At 37.4% G+C, this 20,641-nt stretch overlaps 1 protein-coding gene across 4 annotated transcripts in view; it reads left to right on the forward strand.

The window, feature by feature from the left end:
• SLC44A1 (solute carrier family 44 member 1) overlaps positions 1-20,641 on the forward strand; it is a 68,243-nt gene that overhangs the window by 40,848 nt on the left and 6,754 nt on the right. For 3 of the 4 annotated variants that reach the window (XM_090130513.1, XM_031607754.2, XM_090130512.1), the window contains 10 exons: positions 2,336-2,505; positions 4,257-4,346; positions 8,509-8,636; positions 9,675-9,861; positions 10,708-10,873; positions 13,350-13,506; positions 13,765-13,848; positions 14,319-14,456; positions 16,622-16,858; positions 18,351-20,635. In XM_090130513.1, the coding sequence (XP_089986639.1) occupies positions 2,336-2,505; positions 4,257-4,346; positions 8,509-8,636; positions 9,675-9,861; positions 10,708-10,873; positions 13,350-13,506; positions 13,765-13,848; positions 14,319-14,456; positions 16,622-16,858; positions 18,351-18,641 (1,648 nt within the window). In that variant the 3' untranslated portion in view covers positions 18,642-20,635. Of the gene's footprint in view, positions 1-2,335; positions 2,506-4,256; positions 4,347-8,508; positions 8,637-9,674; positions 9,862-10,707; positions 10,874-13,349; positions 13,507-13,764; positions 13,849-14,318; positions 14,457-16,621; positions 16,859-18,350; positions 20,636-20,641 lie in introns of those variants that run through there. The other variant, XM_031607756.2, reaches the window with a different exon arrangement.

The following is a 20,641-nucleotide window of genomic DNA, read 5'->3' on the forward strand; positions in this document are numbered from 1 at the left end:
CACACCTCAGGTGATCAGTCAGAGATGCAGGCCATGATTCAGCATTTCCCACATAATAGGTTTCTGTGGGTATAATTGTGAAAGAAAAGAGTTATCTTCTGAAACTGAATACTTGAACAGTTAGGTAGAGGTCTTAACTTCATTTGCTGGCTTGAACTGTGTTTGCTTTATTCTTCATTAAGCAACATATTATTCTGAGAAACTTGCAATTCAGTTTCAGTATGCAGTATTCCAAGTAATGATCGAGAGGCCATACAAGATAGTACAAGTCACAGAGAATAGATCTATTATTGCATTTTTAATTAAACAGGACACCTTGCCTTCCTTTCTCATTGAGGCAGAACCACTGAAATAGGAGTCAATCTCAAAAGATGAATTCTCGGGAGTGCAGTTTATTCAGGAAAACTTGTAGGAACCTCATTTTTTATTAATTATGATAAAGTTAGAAATTAATTATTACATAGGAAAATAAATGTGTAGTTTAAGTACTTTAACATAGGGAGTGTTAGATAAGTGATACAAAGTGGTGCACAAAAAACATTTTTTCCTATTAGGGTGGATTTTTGAATGGCATTTTATTCCTGCTAGACTTACTTTTCAAAATTGGTATTTTCTTATTCATGTTGCAGAGATAATAGTTCCTTCCATACTCCCAGATCAAAAATTGTGTATTGCTGCTGATATTGACAATTTTTTAAATACTCCAGAATTTGTGCAAAGTTGGAGCAGTTAACAGTAAAATAAAAGTCAATTTTCAATATTTCCCATTATTAACGCTTATAATGAACTGTAGCATATTGCATATTCCAAATAGGCTGAGAGGATACGCGAGCTGTCTTTTAAATAGAGTATTGGTTTAGTTTGTTTTTTAACAACAATGTGGAATTGCTTTGCTGTGCTTAACTGCTGTCTTCATCAGTAACCAACAGTAGATTATAATATGAGCACCTGCAAATGTGTTTGTCTGTTCGGCACAGTGAGATTGGAACTGTATAATTTACAATTGTCAGTCACTTCAATCATAAACCTAGAATCTATTAATTATCTAAGTCTGGAAGGTAATCATAATTTCTCCTGAATTCCATGCAGATAATTACACTCTCATGGTTTTAGGAATGTTGTCTTTTTTCTTTTTTTTCTGTTCAAAATAAAAAGCAGCAATGCTGAGGAAGAATGTGCCTAACACAGCTGATTTGCTCACAGAGTGTTTAAGATAAAGGTTGGAATTTTGGAAAGGCTTGAGATTTATAAATAGCTATAAACAAATAGGAAATCATTGGTTTATGAGTCATTGCTGAAATGGGGATACTGCAAAACATTGTGTGCATTGCTGCTGCAATCCCCTGAAATCTTGTAAGGAAGGAACATTATAGAGTATGAAATAAGTTTAACTATAAAAGATTGACTTAGCATGAAATATATTTCTTTTATTGGATCAGTTTACAAAAAGGAGTGTATAATTAATGAAATATACATCTGAACTGCAATTGGGAAGTTTGACACAAAGATTTAGTAGGCCACTTTGGGAGGTGACATTGTTTATGAGCCAGAAATGGGAAACATTTGGAAAACAAAATCATCCAATTTTCGTGTGAAGATTTTTGCTCTTTTATCTTCCCCTGATAGACCTGATAGCAAATTGTGCTGAGCATTCAAAAAAGTTTAATACTAGCCCCAGTGTTTTGAGTGAGGATGCTTCCAAAGCAGTTAAGGAGTAATGAAGTCATAGAGACATGTTTGCATTTTTTTGCAGAGAATGTAGTGCATTATTTTAGTAAAGTAATGAAGCTAAACACTGTGATTGTAGTATTTAGTAAAAGAATAAGTGTAGTATGGGGGAATACTAAAAATATGTGTATTGGTTTTGCTTGACAACAGTTGTAAATGTGGATGTCTTGAAGTGCAAAATATGTCCTTTTAAGAGTAGTATTGTCATTCTGGTATTTCTTTGCTTTAAATGTGAGCCAGTACTCCACTTCAACATGTGTGAGAGGCATTGTTTCAGCTGCTGGTTCACCACGTGACGCTTGAATGAGATATGTTTCAGTGACATAGGAACATACATTTTCTGAGCCTTACTGTTTATGGGTGGGAGGGTAATATGCTATTGGAATGTGCGCTCCAACTTCACAGGGTTACTTGTAAGAACGACATCATTTCCCATATAATCATCCTCATTCCAGCAGCACTTGTGCATTCAACACATGGTTTCTGGTTATGATGTTATGAGGGTGGAGTGGTTGCATCTATTCATCTTTCATTTGTGTGTTGATGTGGCATTTATATTAAGTAGGAGTAATTTTTTTTCCTGATTTTTTTTTTCTTGTGTCACCAGTGCACCTATTCCATTCTTCCATCGCTGTGCTCCTGTGAACATTTCCTGCTATGCCAAGTTTGCAGAGGCCCTGATCACCTTTGTCAGTGACAGTAGTGTCTTACACAGGCTGATTAGTGGAGTTATGACCAGCAAAGAGATTATAATGGGACTTTGCTTGTTGTCACTAGGTAATTGTTTTTCTCATTACTAGCTATTTACTGCAGTGGGAGATTGTTAACACCCTCTAATCACAATATGAGAAGAAAACAAACAAACAAACATGTATTATAGCATTAAGCCCTTAGAAAATGGTTCAGAATGGTACATATTTTTTGACAGCTAGATGACTTCTTCAGAAGCAGTGCATGTGCATTCTTGTTTTTTTCTCCTCTTCCACTGATGGGAGATAGAAGATGTGGGACAGTTGATTAGCTAAGATTAGTTTTGGTGTAGTTAACAGAGCATCTGCATTCTCCTCATTTTTATTAAAATATTCACATTTTTCTTTTATAATATTCATCTGCCAACTGAAGTCCCCTTCCAAATAAAAAGGACAGAGAGGTGCACAGTACTATCCTTCTTGTTTTGGTTTGTTTAATTTAAATTAATTGTGCAGGGATACTTGAATTTTATGAAGGAAATGTAATTTATGTTACTCCATCCCCCCCCCGCCCCCCCCCCCCCCCAAAAAAAAAAAAAAAAAGGAGATCCAACTTCAGGCCTTTGAAAAACAGCCTAAAAGCTATAAATTCCCAGCTGTATAGAGGTACTGAATGGTTTTTCAGTTAAAATACAGGCCTTTTCTGGCCTGTAAAGTGACACATTGCACAAAACTGAAGAGCTGTGGTAACAAAATATTGTAAATTAAAGTGGAATGCTAGTTACTCACATAAATTACTTTCCTAATGGGTATACTCCTACTAAGTCCTTACACTGAGTATACCAGGTATAGTAAATGTGAGATGAAAAGCACCAGAACTAGTCGTGTGTATGAGCAGTGTGAGGTTAAAATAAAAGACTGCAAAGCTGTAACTGAAAAACAAGTCTTTCTATTTTAATCTGCCTTTGTAGTTACAACAAATGAATAAATAAAAAGAAGAGGCTAGTTACCACTTGACAGAAACAGGAAACCGTTGCGTATCTTCTCAGCTCTCAGTGGAGAGCTGATTATTGTTTTGCCTTGTAATGGTAAAATAACTGCCCAGAATATTCTGAAAATCAGTAGCTGAATTGTTAGTGCTACTTTTGGGTTAAGAGTTAGAAGTTAGTACAGTGTTTTACATACAGTTAGTTTTAACTTGAGGGAGAAAACTATGTGATAATTTCCACTTTTTTATATTTTCATAGTTAATTTACTTTTAAATAATTGGTTAGATAGTGTGATTATCTAAGCCTGTTTTTAGTAGCTTACTACTGTATACAAATAGGTATGTGGAAATGTACACTACTCCCTAAATGGCTGACATTGAAGATGTCTTTTTAATATGTAGTTCCTAAATGACAGTGGAACTGTGTGAACAGAGCTTGTTAAATAACTCATTCTGAATGTTGAAAATAACACAAAGTTGTGTTCTTGAGGAGGTGTGCTCATGTTACTAGACTCAAGAGTACTAACATGTCTTGCTGTCTGTTATGTCATTGTCTAAATACATCTGTCTATACGTACGCATTATGTTTTGTATGTAGTGTACCATGTACATGTACTTATGCTCTCTTTTGTTTTAATCAGCAGCACCAAAGCAGGAGATGTAGAGGTGCCTGATTTCCTTAACTATCTGTGCAGTGAGTCTGTAAGATGCAGAAAATAAATCTGCCTAAAAATTATTTTGAAGGCAGTCTGATCTTAGTGCAGTGGAAGAATTAGAAAGGCTATTCCTACTTAAAATAATTTCTCTGCTTATCTCATTTTTCTTTTTCTCTTTTTTTTTTTTTTTTTCAGTGTTGTCCATGATTTTGATGGTTATAATCAGGTACATTTCAAGAGTACTTGTCTGGATTTTAACAATTCTTGTCATTCTAGGATCACTTGGTAAGTTGAATTCATCTCTAACTTTTTGGGTGCCCTGTTCTCATATTTGTTTTCTACATCTACAGGCTAGCAAAATGCTGCTTTTATTTTGGGACTATTCCTTTTTGTTCAGCTTTAATTTGAGCCCCTTGTAATTGCAGTACTCTCTCAGATAGCATGTTGCTCCATAGGGATTTTCTGTACTTCTTGCTTGGCAAGCAAGCTTCTTTCAGCCTAGGTCATGCAGCCCTAACCTCTGCCTTTTCCTTAACTTTGCAGTCATATCAGCAAGCTGATCTGGATATGTTGATTGCATACCAACCCTCTGGGTGTACTCAGGCATTTGGGAATCAAAGGGCAGCTGTTGTTTATGTGGCCTCAGGGTATCTCAGGACATAGATTTGTCCATATAACTGTGACACATTCATGAGCTCCTTCAGTCTTCCTAGGGGCTATTGTAGGCCTGTCTAAGATATGTCCTTGAAGAGAGGAAACAAGGATGGTTTTCTGTAATTTCTAATTAAATCCTATTTCCATTGACCTAGGAAGTCCTGCATGACCTAGGTAGTGTATGAAATAGAACTAGCCAGGACATCTTGAGTACAACCAAAGATTGTCCTATACAAAATGATTCTTAGTCTGCATTATCTTCTATGAAGGTTATATTCTATATTTGTAATAGTAACAGATGTGTGATGTATGGACAGATGAATATAGGGAAGGAACAAGAATAAAGCCACTGAATTAGAAAGTACTAGCAAAGTGATTTTCAATTTGTGTTAGCAAGGGATTGGAAAAGGAAAAAAAAAAAAAAAGCAGACTATCACTTTTGTTTTTCTGCTTACTGATCACAGGGTCTGTGACTACAGAAAAGAGAAAAAATACATATAGTTTCTTTGGAAGCTTTGTTATATATTTTCTTTACTTTAAAATAAAAATTAGTAAGAAACTCTATTTTTGAAGACAGCAAAACAAAAGCAATTAGTAAACATAGAGTTTAAAAACTGTCTTTAGGAGAATGTAAGAATACCTATGTAGTAATTAAAACTGGCAGTGGTTTGCCCAGCAGGATGTGATCATTGAAGCCAGTTGTATAAGCTTTTGGGATTTCAGCAAAACTTTCAATACTGTTTCTCACAGAGGTCTTCTAGACAAAATATCCAGCTTGACAAAAAGATAATACAGTAAATGAACAACTAGCTGACAGGTTGCACTGAAAATGTTGCAATAAATGGAAGGTAGGGTAGGTAGGGTTCCTGTAATGTTTTTTTAAATGTCCTGGATTCAGGATTCGGATGCATACTAAGTAAGTATACAGATGACACCAAATTGAGAGGAGCTGTGGAATTCCTCAAAGACAGGGAGGCTTTGCAGAGAGATCTTGACGGGTTGGAGGGCTGGCCAGTCAGCAGCTGCATGAAGTTCAAGAAGAGCAAGTGCTGGATTCTGCACAAGGTGGGGCAGCCCTGGTTATATGTACAAGAGGCATAGAGCAGCCCCAGTGGAGAGGGATCACAGGGTTCTGTCTTACAGCAAGCCGAACATGAGGCAGCAGTGTACCCTGGAGTCCAAAGGGCCAACCATACCCTCGGGTGCAGCAGGCCCAGTGCTACAGCTGCCCCCTCTGCTCTGCACTGTGCGGCCTCACCTACAGCACTGCGTGCAGGTGCTGCAGTACAAAAGGGACATAAAGCTATTAGAGGGCATCCTAAGGAGGGCTGTGAGGAAGGGCTATGTATGGAGGGCAAGTTGTGCTCAGCACAGAGCTGAGGAGCCTGAGGGGAACCCTCTTGGCAGCTGCAGCTCCTCACAGGGAGCGGAGGGCAGCGCTGAGCTCTGCTCTGTGTGACAGCCACAGGGCCCGAGGGAACGGCATGGAGCTGCGTCAGCGGAGGGAGCTGGGGGTCAGGGAAAGGGTCCGGCACCAGGGGGCTGTGGGCATGGAATGGGCTGCACAGGGCAGTGGGCACGGCCCCTGTATCAGAGTTCAAAGGGTGTTTGGACAGTGCTCTGAGACATAGGGTTTGAGTTTTGGGTGGTGCTTTGTGGAGCAGGGGGTTTAATTCAATCCTTGAGTGCCCCTTCCAGCTCAGAATGTTCTGTGGTTCTAGAAAGGCAGTAAGGAGGTCACGTGTAATAAGCAATGAGCAGTGCAATGGGATGCAGATGTGGCCAGAACGCAGACAGCTTCTTCAGAAGTGGACTGTGGGAAAACTCAGATGGTTCCCAGGGCATTACCTTTTATTGAAGAAGTTGCAGCAGCATGTTTTTTTGCTGTGTGAGCATTTGTGTTTACATCTACCAATTACAGCTTCCTTGGAAGATCCTTATGAGTCCCTTCCATCTCAGAATGTTCTATGATTCTTGGATAACCAAACTGAATGAAAGAACTAAATAACTTATCTTATTGTAACTTACTGTTACAATGTTCTAAAAAATTGCATCCATTACAGAGACTGAAAAAGGACATGTTTTCTGTGAAATATATTGCTTATTCTTTATTTGATGTATGCTTATGAGATGCCAAAAGAGCATCCTCCAGTTTAGAGCTCAGTAGAATACCTTCAGCAAAGTCAGTGTGATCTCTAGATAAGCTTATGCAGATGATTTACAAGGAATAACAGAAAAGAATACTACGAGGAGAAAAAAAAAAATAACAGCAGTAAAGCTTAGTTCATTAAGAAGCTGGAATCCTGTGTTTAAAAAAATTTCTAACTTGGAAGACAGGTAAAGTATGCAGTTGAAGTACTGGTTTAAAGGCTAGGTTTTCATTACAGTGATTAGAAGAAAGTATCATATTGTATTGGCCTCCTGGCCTTTTTTTCTGTTTAAACCATGATACCTTTCAGTGATGTTTTTGCAATGCCTGAAAAACAGTGTCTTGATGCACGTGTAGCTCTGTCATTAACCTGAGGTGCTGTTTTCAGGGTCAAGACTGTTCCTTTATTTCTCTATAGATCTTTCCAGAGATTATAGACTCCTCTTTTTCCCTTTGATATTTTGCATCCTTACCTGAAGTTCCCTCTTGGTTTCCCCTTCTGAATTTTTGCATACATCCTGCCATATAATTTCACCCTTTCTTCTATTGCTCTTTCTTTCCTTTCTTCAGTTTTACTTCCTCTGTTGTCTGTCTAGTGATTGTTGTTATCTAACTACTAGAGTTTCCTATGAACTAGTTGCATCACACACTTTCACCTAAAACATGAAGAGCTGCAAATCTTTTTAGCGGGCATAGTGGGGTGAGATTCTGGAAAGAGTGTATCAAATTGAGAAGACAGAAACAGACAACAGTTGAGCACTTCTCCGTCTTTTGAAGTGAAAGGTCTTGCACCTGGATCACGATAATCCTTCACTGTCACTACGAGCTGGAGGATGTAAAGACAATGCACAGTCCTGCTGAAAAGGACTTGGGGGTAATGGTGGATGGCAGCTGGACATGAGCCAGCAGTGTGCCCTTGCAGCCTAGAAAGCTAGCTGTATCCTGGGCTGTACCAGAAGAAGTGTAGTCACCAAGGCAAGGGAGGTAATCCTCTTCTCTGATGAGACCTCACCTGGAGTACTGGATCCAGATGTGCAGTCCTTAGTACAGGTGAGACATGGGCCTATTGGAATATGTCCAGAGGAGAGCCATAAGAAATGATCCAAGGGATGGATCTCCTCCTCTACAAGGACAGGCTGAAGCTGTTTAGCACAAAGAAGAGAAGGCTCTGAGGAGACCAGGTAGCACCCTTTCAGTATCTAATGGTAGACTATAAGAAAGAAGGGGACAGGCTCTTCATCAGGATGTGTGGTGACAGGACAAGGAGAACTGGTTTCAAATGAAAAGGGGAGATTTAGACTGGATATAAATAAGTTATTTATGATAAGGCTGATAAGACACTGGCGTAAGTTGCCCAGAGAGGTGGTGGATGCTCCGTCGTCCCTGGAGACATTCAAGATCAGGCTGGATGGGGCTCTGAGCAACGTGATCTAGCTGTAGATTATCTTAAAGGATCTCTTCCAATTCATAGGATTCTGTGATTCTACAGGTTCGTATTGAGTTATCCATTTGTTTCATTGAATCTTCTGTATCAGACCAGACTTAAAAAAAGAGACTTCTTAGTTTCTTTGGTACTAGATGTGACTCTGTCACATAGAAAGAGCATCTTTAATATGACTTTTGTTTTTCCCTTCTAAAACACAGGTGGTACAGGAGTCCTGTGGTGGCTCTATGCTAAAGAACGAATGTCTGCCAGTACTGTTGAGACTCAAATAGCCAAAGAAAATCTTCAGGCTCTCCTGATCTATGCCATTTCAGCTACTGTCTTCACGGTATGTTTTTCTAGTTACATATGATTTTCTTGTCTCTTTCTGTTTGTTTATTCAGGTGGAAGGTTTATATCTCACAAGTTTTAAGAGTTTATCTCTACTGCTCGCAATGTCTTTTATTCCTTCTGTAATATGTTCTTGTGTCAGGAGGGAGATCTTAAATCTGCATCTGCTCTGTTGTACTCTAAGATGTCCACAGAGACCTCCCATGAATAGCTGCGTATGAAGCTCCCAATCCTGTTTCACTTATGAGATTTTTGTTAGGCTCCCAGTTCAGAGGTACTTTGCAATTTCAGTTTATTTAAAAGTCTACTCGTATTTCTGAAATCACTTGTTCCCAAATTTCTTCCACTTACACAAGGATCTTTATGAAAGTGCTGGCACAGGCTGCCCAGAGAAGTTGTGGATGTTCCATCCCTTGAGGTGCTCAAAGCCACCAGGTTGGATGGGGTCCTGATCAACATTATCTAGTGCTTGATTTAGTAGTTTGTAACACTGCCTATGGAAGAGGGATTGGAACTAGATGATCTTTAAGGTCCCTTCCAACCCAAGCCATTTTGTGATTCTGTGAACTGAAATACTAACACTACTGAACCACTGTATGTTCTCTCAGGCTTGTTATTCACTCAGAGTCACTGGCCTTGCAACTAAAAATTGTCACTGTTTGACTAACTTACATGACAAGTCCACCATACAATGTCCAAAAATGAATGTTAAAATTGTTTTCTTTGTTGAATCTTCCAATCTTGCTAAATTCATTGCTATGACAGCGTAACTGAGGGTGAAATCTGGCATACTCTTGTAAGCCTGTAGCTGATGATGATTCCAAATAAATAATTTGTGATTAGAATTCCCTAAATGTGTGATTTGGAAAATAACTTCTCACCAAAAGAAGCTGATCCAGACTTTACATTTTGATCTTGTGCTCTCAAAATAGAACATATGTTAATTTTCTTTGTTTAAATATCCCAACTGTGCAAAGTATTTGCTTACTTATTTTTCAGTTCTCTAAAATGTGATTTGTAAAACTTCTTCTTCTAGGTTATCTTGCTGTTGATAATGTTAATTATGCGCAAACGAGTAGCTCTCACTATTGCCTTGTTCCATGTGGCCGGCAAGGTCTTTATTCACCTGCCACTGCTAGTCTTCCAGCCATTTTGGACATTCTTTGTTCTTATCCTCTTCTGGACATATTGGACCACAGTCCTACTTTTCCTTGGTACTACAGGTAAACAGCTCCCAGGCTTATTTTGAAAAACATACTATATTTAAGCCAGTTTTTACATGTTTGAAGAGATGGTAATGTAAGGGCCATTGCATGCATTTGCTGTCCCCAAAACATAAGTGCACTGGAAATGTTCAGTATTTTCCAGATTATTAGTGAAATATTCTTTGATTTTTCTTCTGTTTGTACATGTTATTCTGAGAGAAGCTACTGTACTCTGAATGTCTGTCTACTGTAAGAGCATAGACAAGATCTTTGTTTGTGTTAAGGTTTTGTTAGGAGCTCCTAGAATTAGTCAGTCTTAGAGGTTCATGTCTTAGTTACTTCAATAGAGAAGCCTAGCAAATGCTTTTAAAATGGAAGATGCTTGTTTTAGTTTGCAGTGAACTGTGGCCATAATTCATCACCAAAGCCTTAGAATTTTGAAAATTACTGCTAATCTAAATGTATTGGTGTTTCAGATCATAGAGCTATTTCTGTAATGATCACTGTAAATTATATCAAGAACAAAACAGACAAATCAAGAATGAAAATATAATAAAATTATTTTTATTATATTTAATTTTATGAGTTCTTGGTACTTGGTAGGTATGGTTAATCTTGGAACTTTTCACTGTATGGCTAAAAATTAAAAATATTGCAGCATTTCGAATATTATGCATATTATCAATGTTAGTGTATTTTTTTTTCAAATGCTGTTATACAGATTGTCTCAAAAGGTATGTCTTTCTTATGAACTATTTTCCTAAATCTGACATCTAGTAGCATGAGTGGAACCTAGAGTGGTTCCTTTCTGAATGGTTATGAACAGCTAATTACTGATTCTTTCTTGTCCTTGTTAATTTCTAGGCAATCCTGTCCCAAATGAAGAAGGATTTGTTGAGTTTCGGATGACAGGCCCCCTGAAGTACATGTGGTGGTACCACGTAGTAGGACTCATCTGGATCAGTGAGTTTATCCTAGCCTGTCAGCAGATGACAGTAGCAGGAGCTGTTGTGACGTACTATTTCACAAGGTAAGGATAAACTTAGCTTTATTTTGAGCAGCCTAGAAACGCAATTAAGAGAAATAATGAGGGATAGATCTTTTGGGGAGAATACTTCCTTCCTGTCTGAAAGCTGGAGAGTAGTTGAATTATATTAACCTGTTTGATATCATGTGAAGTTTTATAATAACATGTTTTGCTGGTTATTTGCTGGATGATATTCTGGGTGTTTAGGATTTGAAGCCTTATTTACCTTGCAACACGTGCACATTGTGAAAACATGGGTGATTGTCTACTAGAGAAGAATGCGCCTAGAAGACTATCTTTTGTACTAATAGCTAGTGACGATAAGCTCAATAGAGATTGAAAATCTACTGGCAGCATTTTGTTGTTATTATTTTAATTGCAAAACAGTGGCCTTTAAATTAGTTTTTGTTAGTCTTTCCTACTCCAGATTGCTCAGGATATTAATAGATTTGTTATTTACATACAGATTCTCACAAAATTATGTACAAATATTGAAGAGATACTATGCGTTAAAACTCCATATTTCATTGCATGTCCCCAGTTGGGTATCAGAACATTACCCTGGCTATTCTGCACGTATCTGCTGGCTGTTCAAGAAAGGAATAGTAATGCTTAAGCAGTGTTTTTTAACAATCTTCAGGCATTAGAATTTGGTTTCACAGAGATAAGACTCATTTCATAATCACAGGTTTGTCCAGATAACTTCATCCAAACTTCAGAGTTCTGTCTCTAGTGTTTGAAGACTTTTCTGAAGTTAAGGGTGCTCAAAATGTACACAAAATAAGTGAAGATTATCTTGTTTAAGCCATTTAGGATCCACTTTTTTTCCCCTAGAAAAACAAAAAACAAAACAGAAACCAAACAAACAACGTCAGAAAACAAACAAAAAAAACCCCACCTGATATCAGCTGTGTTATTGCTATTTCACGAGAAAAAAATGGTATTTCAATGATCTGAAATACTGTTTTGATATGTGGAGCAGAACTGTTGCAATATTTCTGTTAAGGAAAAGAGTCAACAATTCTAATTATCTATTTATCACTTTTGTAAAAGTAAAATAGACAAAAATGCACATCATTATTCAGGAATGAATCTTCAGATTTTCTCAGCCATTTCCAAACAATATAAATGCAGGATCTCTGGTTAAAGAGCAGCATGTATAAAAGGTGTTGACACAGTATTTATCAGTGTTGATTTAATTAAGCAAGCTTTTCATGTGAAGGATATGATTAAGAAAAACTTGTAGGGATATCCATCAACTCTACTGTATTCTTGTGATATGCTATGAAAAGTCTGATTTTTATTTTAATAGGTTTTTAAATAATCATACAGATATTTTTTGAAGTGCATAATCACAAATGTTTAGTTTGTCTTTTTCTAGTTGTGACTGTTACCTGAACTACCTTTGATTTCTTATCTGCCCTAGTCTCTTTAAAATATATCAAAGGCAAGGCAAGTAAATTAATTTACTGTGGTGACAGAGACTATTTTTATTAATGATGATGTCCTCCAGTATACCAGTGAAATACATCTGAGAAGTTGTTATCAGATGCTGCAGGGTTGTAAAAAGTAAAGAACTGTGGATGTACAGAGTAAAGAAGAAAGTTTTACATTGCTGCAAGTTAACAATGCTTGTGTTTCATTTGCTTTATTGATTTATGTATTTGCCATCACTTGAAAGTGTATGATTTTACTTTTTAAATGAAACTGTCATTCCTTAATAGGAATTTTAATTTAAGATAGCAATTATCAATTGTTCCATACTGTTAGTCTTTTTTGAATTCTGAAATATAATTCTAAACTGAAAAGTGACTTGGTATTAAGTAAAGGGCATGAAGATATTTCCACAGCAAATATGTATGGAAGAATGTTTTAGATATGTTCGCTATTCATTCACCTTAGCAGGAAGGAGTTCTTCAACTTGGGCAACAGCTGATCTCAACATCATATGTGATAGAGTCATCACTCAGTTATGTTTACTTGACAAGGAGATAGTGATCTGGTTGCCTAGGTGAAGACTCAGGCCTTAACTTTTATGTGATTGTGTCCAAGGGGGAATTTGACTTCCCTCACCTGAGCTCTAAAGTTATTTGGAAGAAAATATAGGGAAAACCTGTTTAGTCATTAACATTTCATGGTGAAGTTACACAGAAGTTACTTTCGTGTGATGAAGACTATTTCTTGACCCTTTGGAATGAAACTTGCATGAAAATAGTTTTCTCTCAAGATGGGAACTCTTATTCTTTCAAAACATGGTTACTTAAAGATATAAGAGGTAAATTAGACCAAAATTGAGCCAAAATTGTGATTTGCACAAACTATCAGTGTTTTATGTGGAGTGAACAATATGCAGTCACAACTAGAAGGAGGATAAGAAATTCCTTTTGCAGCCAGACTGTTGGGAATTTGTAGCAATTCTGTAGGATGACATTAAATGCATGTTGATTATTCTATGTCATTCTTTTTCTCTTTTCAACAGGGAGAAAAGGAATCTGCCATTTACTCCTATCCTGGCATCTGTTAACCGCCTTGTATGTTACCATCTAGGAACAGTTGCAAAGGGGTCTTTCATTATCACATTGGTGAAGATACCACGAATGATTCTTATGTATATTCATACACAACTCAAAGGAAAAGTAAGAGAAATAGATTCCATATCCTTTCTGAAACTCAAAGCCAGATGTGCTTGCAGATGATTTAGTTAAACTTACTGGGGAGGCTGAAAGTGTCATTTTGAAATATTTGGTCTTTGAAGAACCATAAGACTGAGAGTAACTGTTTGAGTTAACAAGTTAAGTATCAGCTACTTGAAACATGAAGTAATATCGTTTTCTTAAAATCTGTTCTTTTTACTGTCTTTTTACTTTGATTCCCTAAATTTTGTGCTTTCCTAGGAAAATGCTTGTGCTCGCTGTATGCTTAAAGCCTGCATCTGCTGCCTTTGGTGTCTAGAAAAGTGCCTGACCTATTTAAATCAGGTAGGATTTTCAGTATTCAAGTTTTATGTAAAGAAATTATGATTTATGTGATTCATAGAATGATCATATTATGACACATAATGTGTTATACTTTGAAACTGAACTGGACGATGGTACTTAAATTTTGTCTTCGTTACTGAAATTAAAATACAGGGATTACATTAGTCTTTGTTTACATTGCAAAGGTGAAAGCCAGTACTGATCTTTGCAAAGTTTGTATATCTCTACTTTAGATGAGATGGATTTATTTAGGGGTTGGAGGTGATCTTCTCTAGGTCCTCTGCAAGGCTACATCTGATTTTAAAGATGTTTGCTGTGACAAGGGACTGAACCTTTTCTAGGTTTAATATTTCATGTTTACACAATTGAAAAACATTCAATTTTCCCCATTTTCCCAATTTTTTACTCCTTCTCCTATTCCCCTTTTGAAAGACTTTTCATTAAGTAAATCTTCACTTTCTTCTTCCCAGAATGCATATACAGCCACAGCTATCAACAGCACCAACTTCTGCACCTCAGCAAAGGATGCCTTTGTTATTCTAGTGGAGAATGCTTTGCGAGTGGCTGCCATAAACACTGTTGGGGATTTTATGTTGTTCCTTGGAAAGGTATGTCTTGGCAAGCTTTCCTTAGCAATGACGTGTACATCAGATACAAAGTGTTTTAAAATTCCTTTTCTCACTTTATTGCATCTACACCATGTACAGAAGGAGCTGTCCAAAATTAGAGTAGGTAAGCAGATGATATGCTTAGGTCAAGTAGAAATGGCTGAATGATGAGTTTTTGCATGAATACATTTTTAGGGAGTCAAGCGAAGTGTGGCCAGAAATTCTGAGGATGTGTTTGTTTATGTGGTTAGAAATGTAAAATCTTAAGGAAATGAGGCATTTTCTCTGAATTCTGCTCTCCGAGTTTTTGTTGAAAGTTGGCACTTTGTTGATCGCCATTTTTGACAAAATTGCACTGGCAGGCAGTATGGGAGTCTGCAACTAAGAACTGTTAGTTTAAGCAACAAAGTTACTTATACTCTGAGAAATGAAGTAGACTAGAATAATTCCTGTGGTCAGTCAGCTTTTTGTTTCTCTAAGAACTCCCCTATACTTGGTGCTACTTGAGAAATGGTCTGAGCAGTGTGTTTAGTTTTGGGTCCTTCTGTACAAGAGGGACATTGAGGCTCTGAAGCGTGTCCAGAGAAGGGCAATGAAGTGTCTGAAGGACATGTCTTAGGAGGATTAGCTGAGGGGAGGGAACTGGGATTGTTCAGATTGGAGAAGAGGAGGCTCTTGGGAGACATTAATGCTCTGTACAGTGATTTGAAAGTAGATTGTAGAGAGGCAGGGGCCAGCCTCTTCTCCCAGGTAACAGAGTCCTGATGAGAAGGAATGGCCTTAAGTGTTGCCATGGGAGATTCAGGTTGACTATTATGAAAAACTTCTCAGAAAGAATGGTGAGGTATTGGAACACGCTGCATAGGGAAGTGTTGGAATCACCTTCTCTTGAGGTATTCAAGAACCATGTAGGTGTGGCACTAATGAACATGATTTAGTGTGTGTGATGGTGATGGGTTGATGGTTGGATTTGATGTGGGACATATTTTCCAGTCTTAATGATTTTGTGATAGAGATCTGTAATCCAGTAAATTACTAGCTTTCTGAGGATTTATTTACTAATAGTATTATAGCAAATAATTGCCATTATTTACTAGAATTTGATACTTGTCCACTTAAATCACCTGACATTTGCCCACTAGTTGAACTGTTTTCCTTATTACATTCTTCTTCTGTTAAATCAGACTTCAGCGCACTGAGCTTTAATCCAGTAACTAATGTGTGGAGAAGTAAATACATAATGAAAGTATAAAATGCTCTAGGGATCATAAAATACGTAATGCAGTTTTATGGAGGAGTCTGAAATGTGTTAGAGAACATCTCCTGTAAAGAATCTCTTTTAAAATTATTAGAGAAATACACCAGTAACAGAAATGTTGAAATAAACAGTGCAGTTTATTAAGAATAGTATCAACTGAACAGTGTTAGGTTGCCAGTCCATCTCCTCTACAATCCAGCCCTGTGTTTTCGTGGTACAGTTAAGCTGACCTATTCTTCAGTTTGAAGTTCAGCTGTAGTTCATAATAGAAGGTTCATAAATGTTGAAAATGTTGAGTATGCACAACAGTTGTTACTCTGAAAGATGAAGCTGATACCTAAGGAAGTACATCCATAGTTTTATGGGAATGTATGATGTGCCTTGTATATAGAACCATTGTAATCTGACCTATAGTCAAATCTGATCATTTCTAATTCTGATCTCCTTTCTCTGTATGGAGACAAGACGGTAAAGACAAACTTGGAAGATGTTTTGGCTAAGTTAATTCCCACAGCAAAGTAAAAACCATAACATTGCCCCAAGCTTCACCCCCTAAGACAAACAAACCAAAACCAAACATAGTTGCACCTAAGTTGTTTGGTTCTGTCTTTTTTTAATAATTGGAAGAGTAATGTTCTTTTGTTGTAGGAATATTCTGTAATACTAGAACTATTACCAGTTGGATATAAATATAATTGGACCTGAAAAATACCTTTTGTATTGAAGGATGTGTTTGAAACTATTTTGATTTTCATTTGCTGGACTAACAAATAAAACATTTCCATTCAGAGAGGTGGGGAGTCAAGGATGTTATAGTTATAGGATTGGCAAAGCAAGGAAAGTGTAACTTGAACTATGACAATACTAATGATACAAACCTTTTGATTATTTATGTTTTCCACTTCAGGTCCTGATTGTCTGCAGTACAGGTTTGGCCGGGATTATGTTGCTGAATTATCAACGAGATTACACTACCTGGGTGCTGCCTCTCATAATTGTCTGCCTCTTTGCGTTCCTGGTTGCTCATTGCTTCCTTTCCATTTATGAAATGGTTGTTGATGTCCTTTTCTTATGTTTTGCCATCGATACAAAATACAATGATGGAAGCCCTGGGAGGGAATTCTACATGGATAAAGTTCTCATGGTAAGTTCACATAGCTCTCTGAGTCAAAGCATATAGTTCTATAAGATGGATATCTTGAGAGTGCAGTGAATGCATTAGCTGAGTATAAATTTTGAGTTTTTTTCAGTTTAGATTACCTCACTGTCTTATTCATGACTTGATCAGCCAGGAATGGTGTGATGAGCATTAGATAAGTAGTAAGGCCTCCCTGATTTGGCATTATCAATGCTGACTTGAACTTGCTGTCAGCTGGATGAGCAGTCCTCTTACAGAATCATACCTTTGGGTATCATTTCTTGTAAATGATGCAGTGCAGAAGAGAAGGCAGCAAAACAGTATGGAAAGATTTGCTAGTTGTTCTTTCCTAAAAGGGACCTCCCTTGTGATGTGGAAGAAAATAAAAATTAGAATGTTCTACCTCACATACAGTTGGTGACCACATTGAAGTTTTTCTTTTCAAATGGACAGCAACCTGAAATATGTCATGCATAAATGCATAAATAAGGTTTTATGTTCTGTGCTGGAGCCAGATTGCGTGTCAAGACCCTTTGCACAGTTCAGTTTTTGTTGTTCTGTCTTATTCCCTGTTTGGTTTGGCTGGAGAAGAAGACACAAAAATTGTGCCGCTCAAATCATTCAGTTTGTTGATGAGTAGATGAGTTCTTGATAATGTTTTAGCACTTCAGGTGGCCCTTTGCACCCCCACGTGTAGGCTAGAGGAAGACACTTGTGACTTCTTAGTGTAATTTTTTTTTTGACTAACTTGTTGGAAAGTTGTGCCAAGAATTTAACATTAATTATTGGTAAAACAGTACAGAATTTAGGGTATGTAGTAAGAGAGAGTGCTATCTGATGACTTGCATTTTAGTACAGAGTAGTAGTAAAATGCAGCATGCTGTCTAAGAAGACAGCGAAGATCAATCACAAAAACATTGCAATTTTCTTTAGTCAACAGTAAGTATCACAGAGTGCTAGTAGTTAAAGTTTATTGAAATTTTATACAGAGTGCTTGCCTTTAAGAGGAGAAAATACATGAAAAGCACCTCAGTTAGTCTTTGAGTAGGTAGTTTTGATTGACGAAAATTTGAAGAATGTGCATTCAGGGAGTCAGAAAAATAAACAAGACTTTGCAAGTAATTATCTCCAAGTCCCTCTGTTTAATGGTGCTCTGCCATTACACTTAATTCTTAGAACAGGGTTTAGTAACTGCAATTTAGCTTTGTGACAATTGCCCTCCTACCTTCCTTCTCCAAAAAAGGAGAACTTTGTGGGCATTACTAAAGTTGTTATGGCACCCCATGACACATGGTTGTTTGGCTTCCAATTCTTCAGAATTTGATGCGGAGAACCGTGTGGTGGCTCTTGTGATATTTTATGAACAATCTTACCCAAAATTGGAAGAAGGAAGTTGCATTGACTTTTTGCACAGTTACATCTTTGAAGTTTTATATTTAGATTAGATATTTGAAGTCTGCTCTGAGAAAGCACTTTTCATGTTACTGCTGTTTTTCAGGAATTTGTGGAGAATAGTAGGAAATCTATGAGAGAAGCTGGCCGGGGAGGTGGAGCTGAGGGCAGAGAGCTAAAACCAATGGTAGGTGCAGATGAGGAGGTGGCCATCCTCCAAGAGTTTCACTTTTACTTCCTCTCCCTCTTTGTCTTTACTGACTGCACTTCTTCAGGAGAAGTTTTTGTTCTCTGTATCACTCAAGACGTTCTGCTTTTTCTGTTTGTGAGCTTGCCTATCACCTGGATGGCAGAGTTTTTGTCACAGCTGAGACCATCTCCTGTAAAAGTAAGATGAAAGGAACTGTGTCATATGAAACAAATGCAGTATCGTTTCATCAGGCTTAATAGTGAATGCTGTGAGGTATACAGATAGTCTTAACTCCTGAGAACTTTAAAAATAAGATGACTCTGGAATTTGTTAGACTATTCTGAGTTCAATCTACGTTCAATTCTTGAAATAAGCTATTTTTGTTTATCTTACAAACACTGTAAAAGCCTGAGGAATACTACTGAGCACATCCATTGTTGCGAAGTAGGACCAGGCATTTAAAGCTGTCACCAAATTATTTTATACAGTGCCAAGGGATTGTGTACAGTGATTCCTTTCAACCTGCTCAAATGACATTTCTCCCAGTTGTTTGTTTTTATTGCCAACTACTTATGTTGCTTGTCTCTTTGTGTGCTCTTTCCATCTCACACTGTCAAATATGCAGACAGTGAACAATGCATCATCTATGCTTCCGCAGCCTGTCTTACTTATGATGTGCCTATTAGGAAGGCATTGCATGTCTGAGTAGCCTGGAATAAAGAACAGCCTTACATGATACAAGTAACAGATAGGTGGATCAGTTTGGAAGGTGAAGAACTGAGAGCATATGATGGAAAGCCAGGCTGGGCAAGGTATGACTTGTCATCGTGCAGTATGACTTCATGAAATACAGTCATCTTCAATCATTAATTTCTCAGAGGGGCCTAACTCAGTTCTTCACCAAGCGGACAGTCTGTTAATCTGATGGGATCCAAATAAGTGTATGCTAATGACTAGAATTTTTTTAGTTATATACCTGTAGCCATGTTGCATGAGCACTTTTTGACCTAGCTGGAATGAGTTCCCGCTGTAGAATTGATAGATGTGTAGCTTTGCGTGTTTTGCTATTTCATTGTAGCATACCAGTTTCTAGATTTGCTTATGCCTAAATGCTCCTGTGTCTGTACATTTTAAAAACAAATTCTATGCTCGTTTACTGTTTCCTTCAGGGAGTAATTCTAGCTGTTCAAACACTTATATTAGGATTTTCAAAGTGGTCTAACAATGAAGCTGCCATTAAAATGATTGAAAATTGGGTTTGCAGACCCTCTAGTCACATTTACAAAAATTATCCTTCAAAAATTTTATGTTAATATGAATCAATAGTTTGAATTAGAGATTAAATGATTTTCTGCTTATGCTTTCCTCGCTGCTTGCACAGACCAGTACTCTGATCTGTACTTGACTACCTAAAGCTTCATTATGAAAGCTTATATCCATTCCCCTCGTAAAAAGGCAATGGAAGTACTGGCAAGTCGAGCATCTTTTTTGTTCTTGTATAAACATGACTCTAGGCAATTGAGCCTGGCAGTGATCAGAACTCCTAGAACTGCTGGAGAAGATGCTGAACTCTTGAGTGTCATGTGCTGAATTACTCCCATTTCTGGTGCTCATTTAGTAGTCTTGTTTGGAACAGATGGGACCTTGTTTTCTCAAGAGGTCCTCCATTTTGGGATGTTAAACCCAGGTGAATAAGATAAATATTAGGTCCCCTATTCCTGACAAGGGCTGTGCACAGCATAGGTAATGGCAGTTATTATTTCTGGGAAGTCTTTGATACCATGCACCAAAGCATTGATAAAGGTTTGAGATAGATCTGGATTAGGATCATTAATAGCTCTGTTCTGTAACTATAGCACCTGTAGTCCCAAAATTGGATGTTTCAAAATCAGATTAATTTTTCTTCAAAACAAACAAACAAAAAAAATCCCAACAAATAAACTTTACTGTTTTGCCTCAGTTTTCTTGAAATGGTTATTTTCTAGGTGTGACAGTTAGTTCTAAAAAATGGAGTGCCCTAAATGCATTTGTACTTTAGATAGATACTAATACCAGAGGTGTGGAAACATTTAGAACATTTGGTCTCCAAAGAGACTGTCAGGAAAACCTTTCTGTACTTTCTTTATGGTTTCCAGTGACCCTTTTGACTCAGTTTCTCCTTGACCTGTGGCATTTGTCTAAGACTGTACTGTATGACTTTGTTTTCT

The sequence above is a fragment of the Phasianus colchicus genome, chromosome Z (assembly GCF_987193195.1).
Source record: "Phasianus colchicus chromosome Z, bPhaCol1.hap1.1, whole genome shotgun sequence".
Lineage (NCBI taxonomy): Eukaryota > Metazoa > Chordata > Aves > Galliformes > Phasianidae > Phasianus > Phasianus colchicus.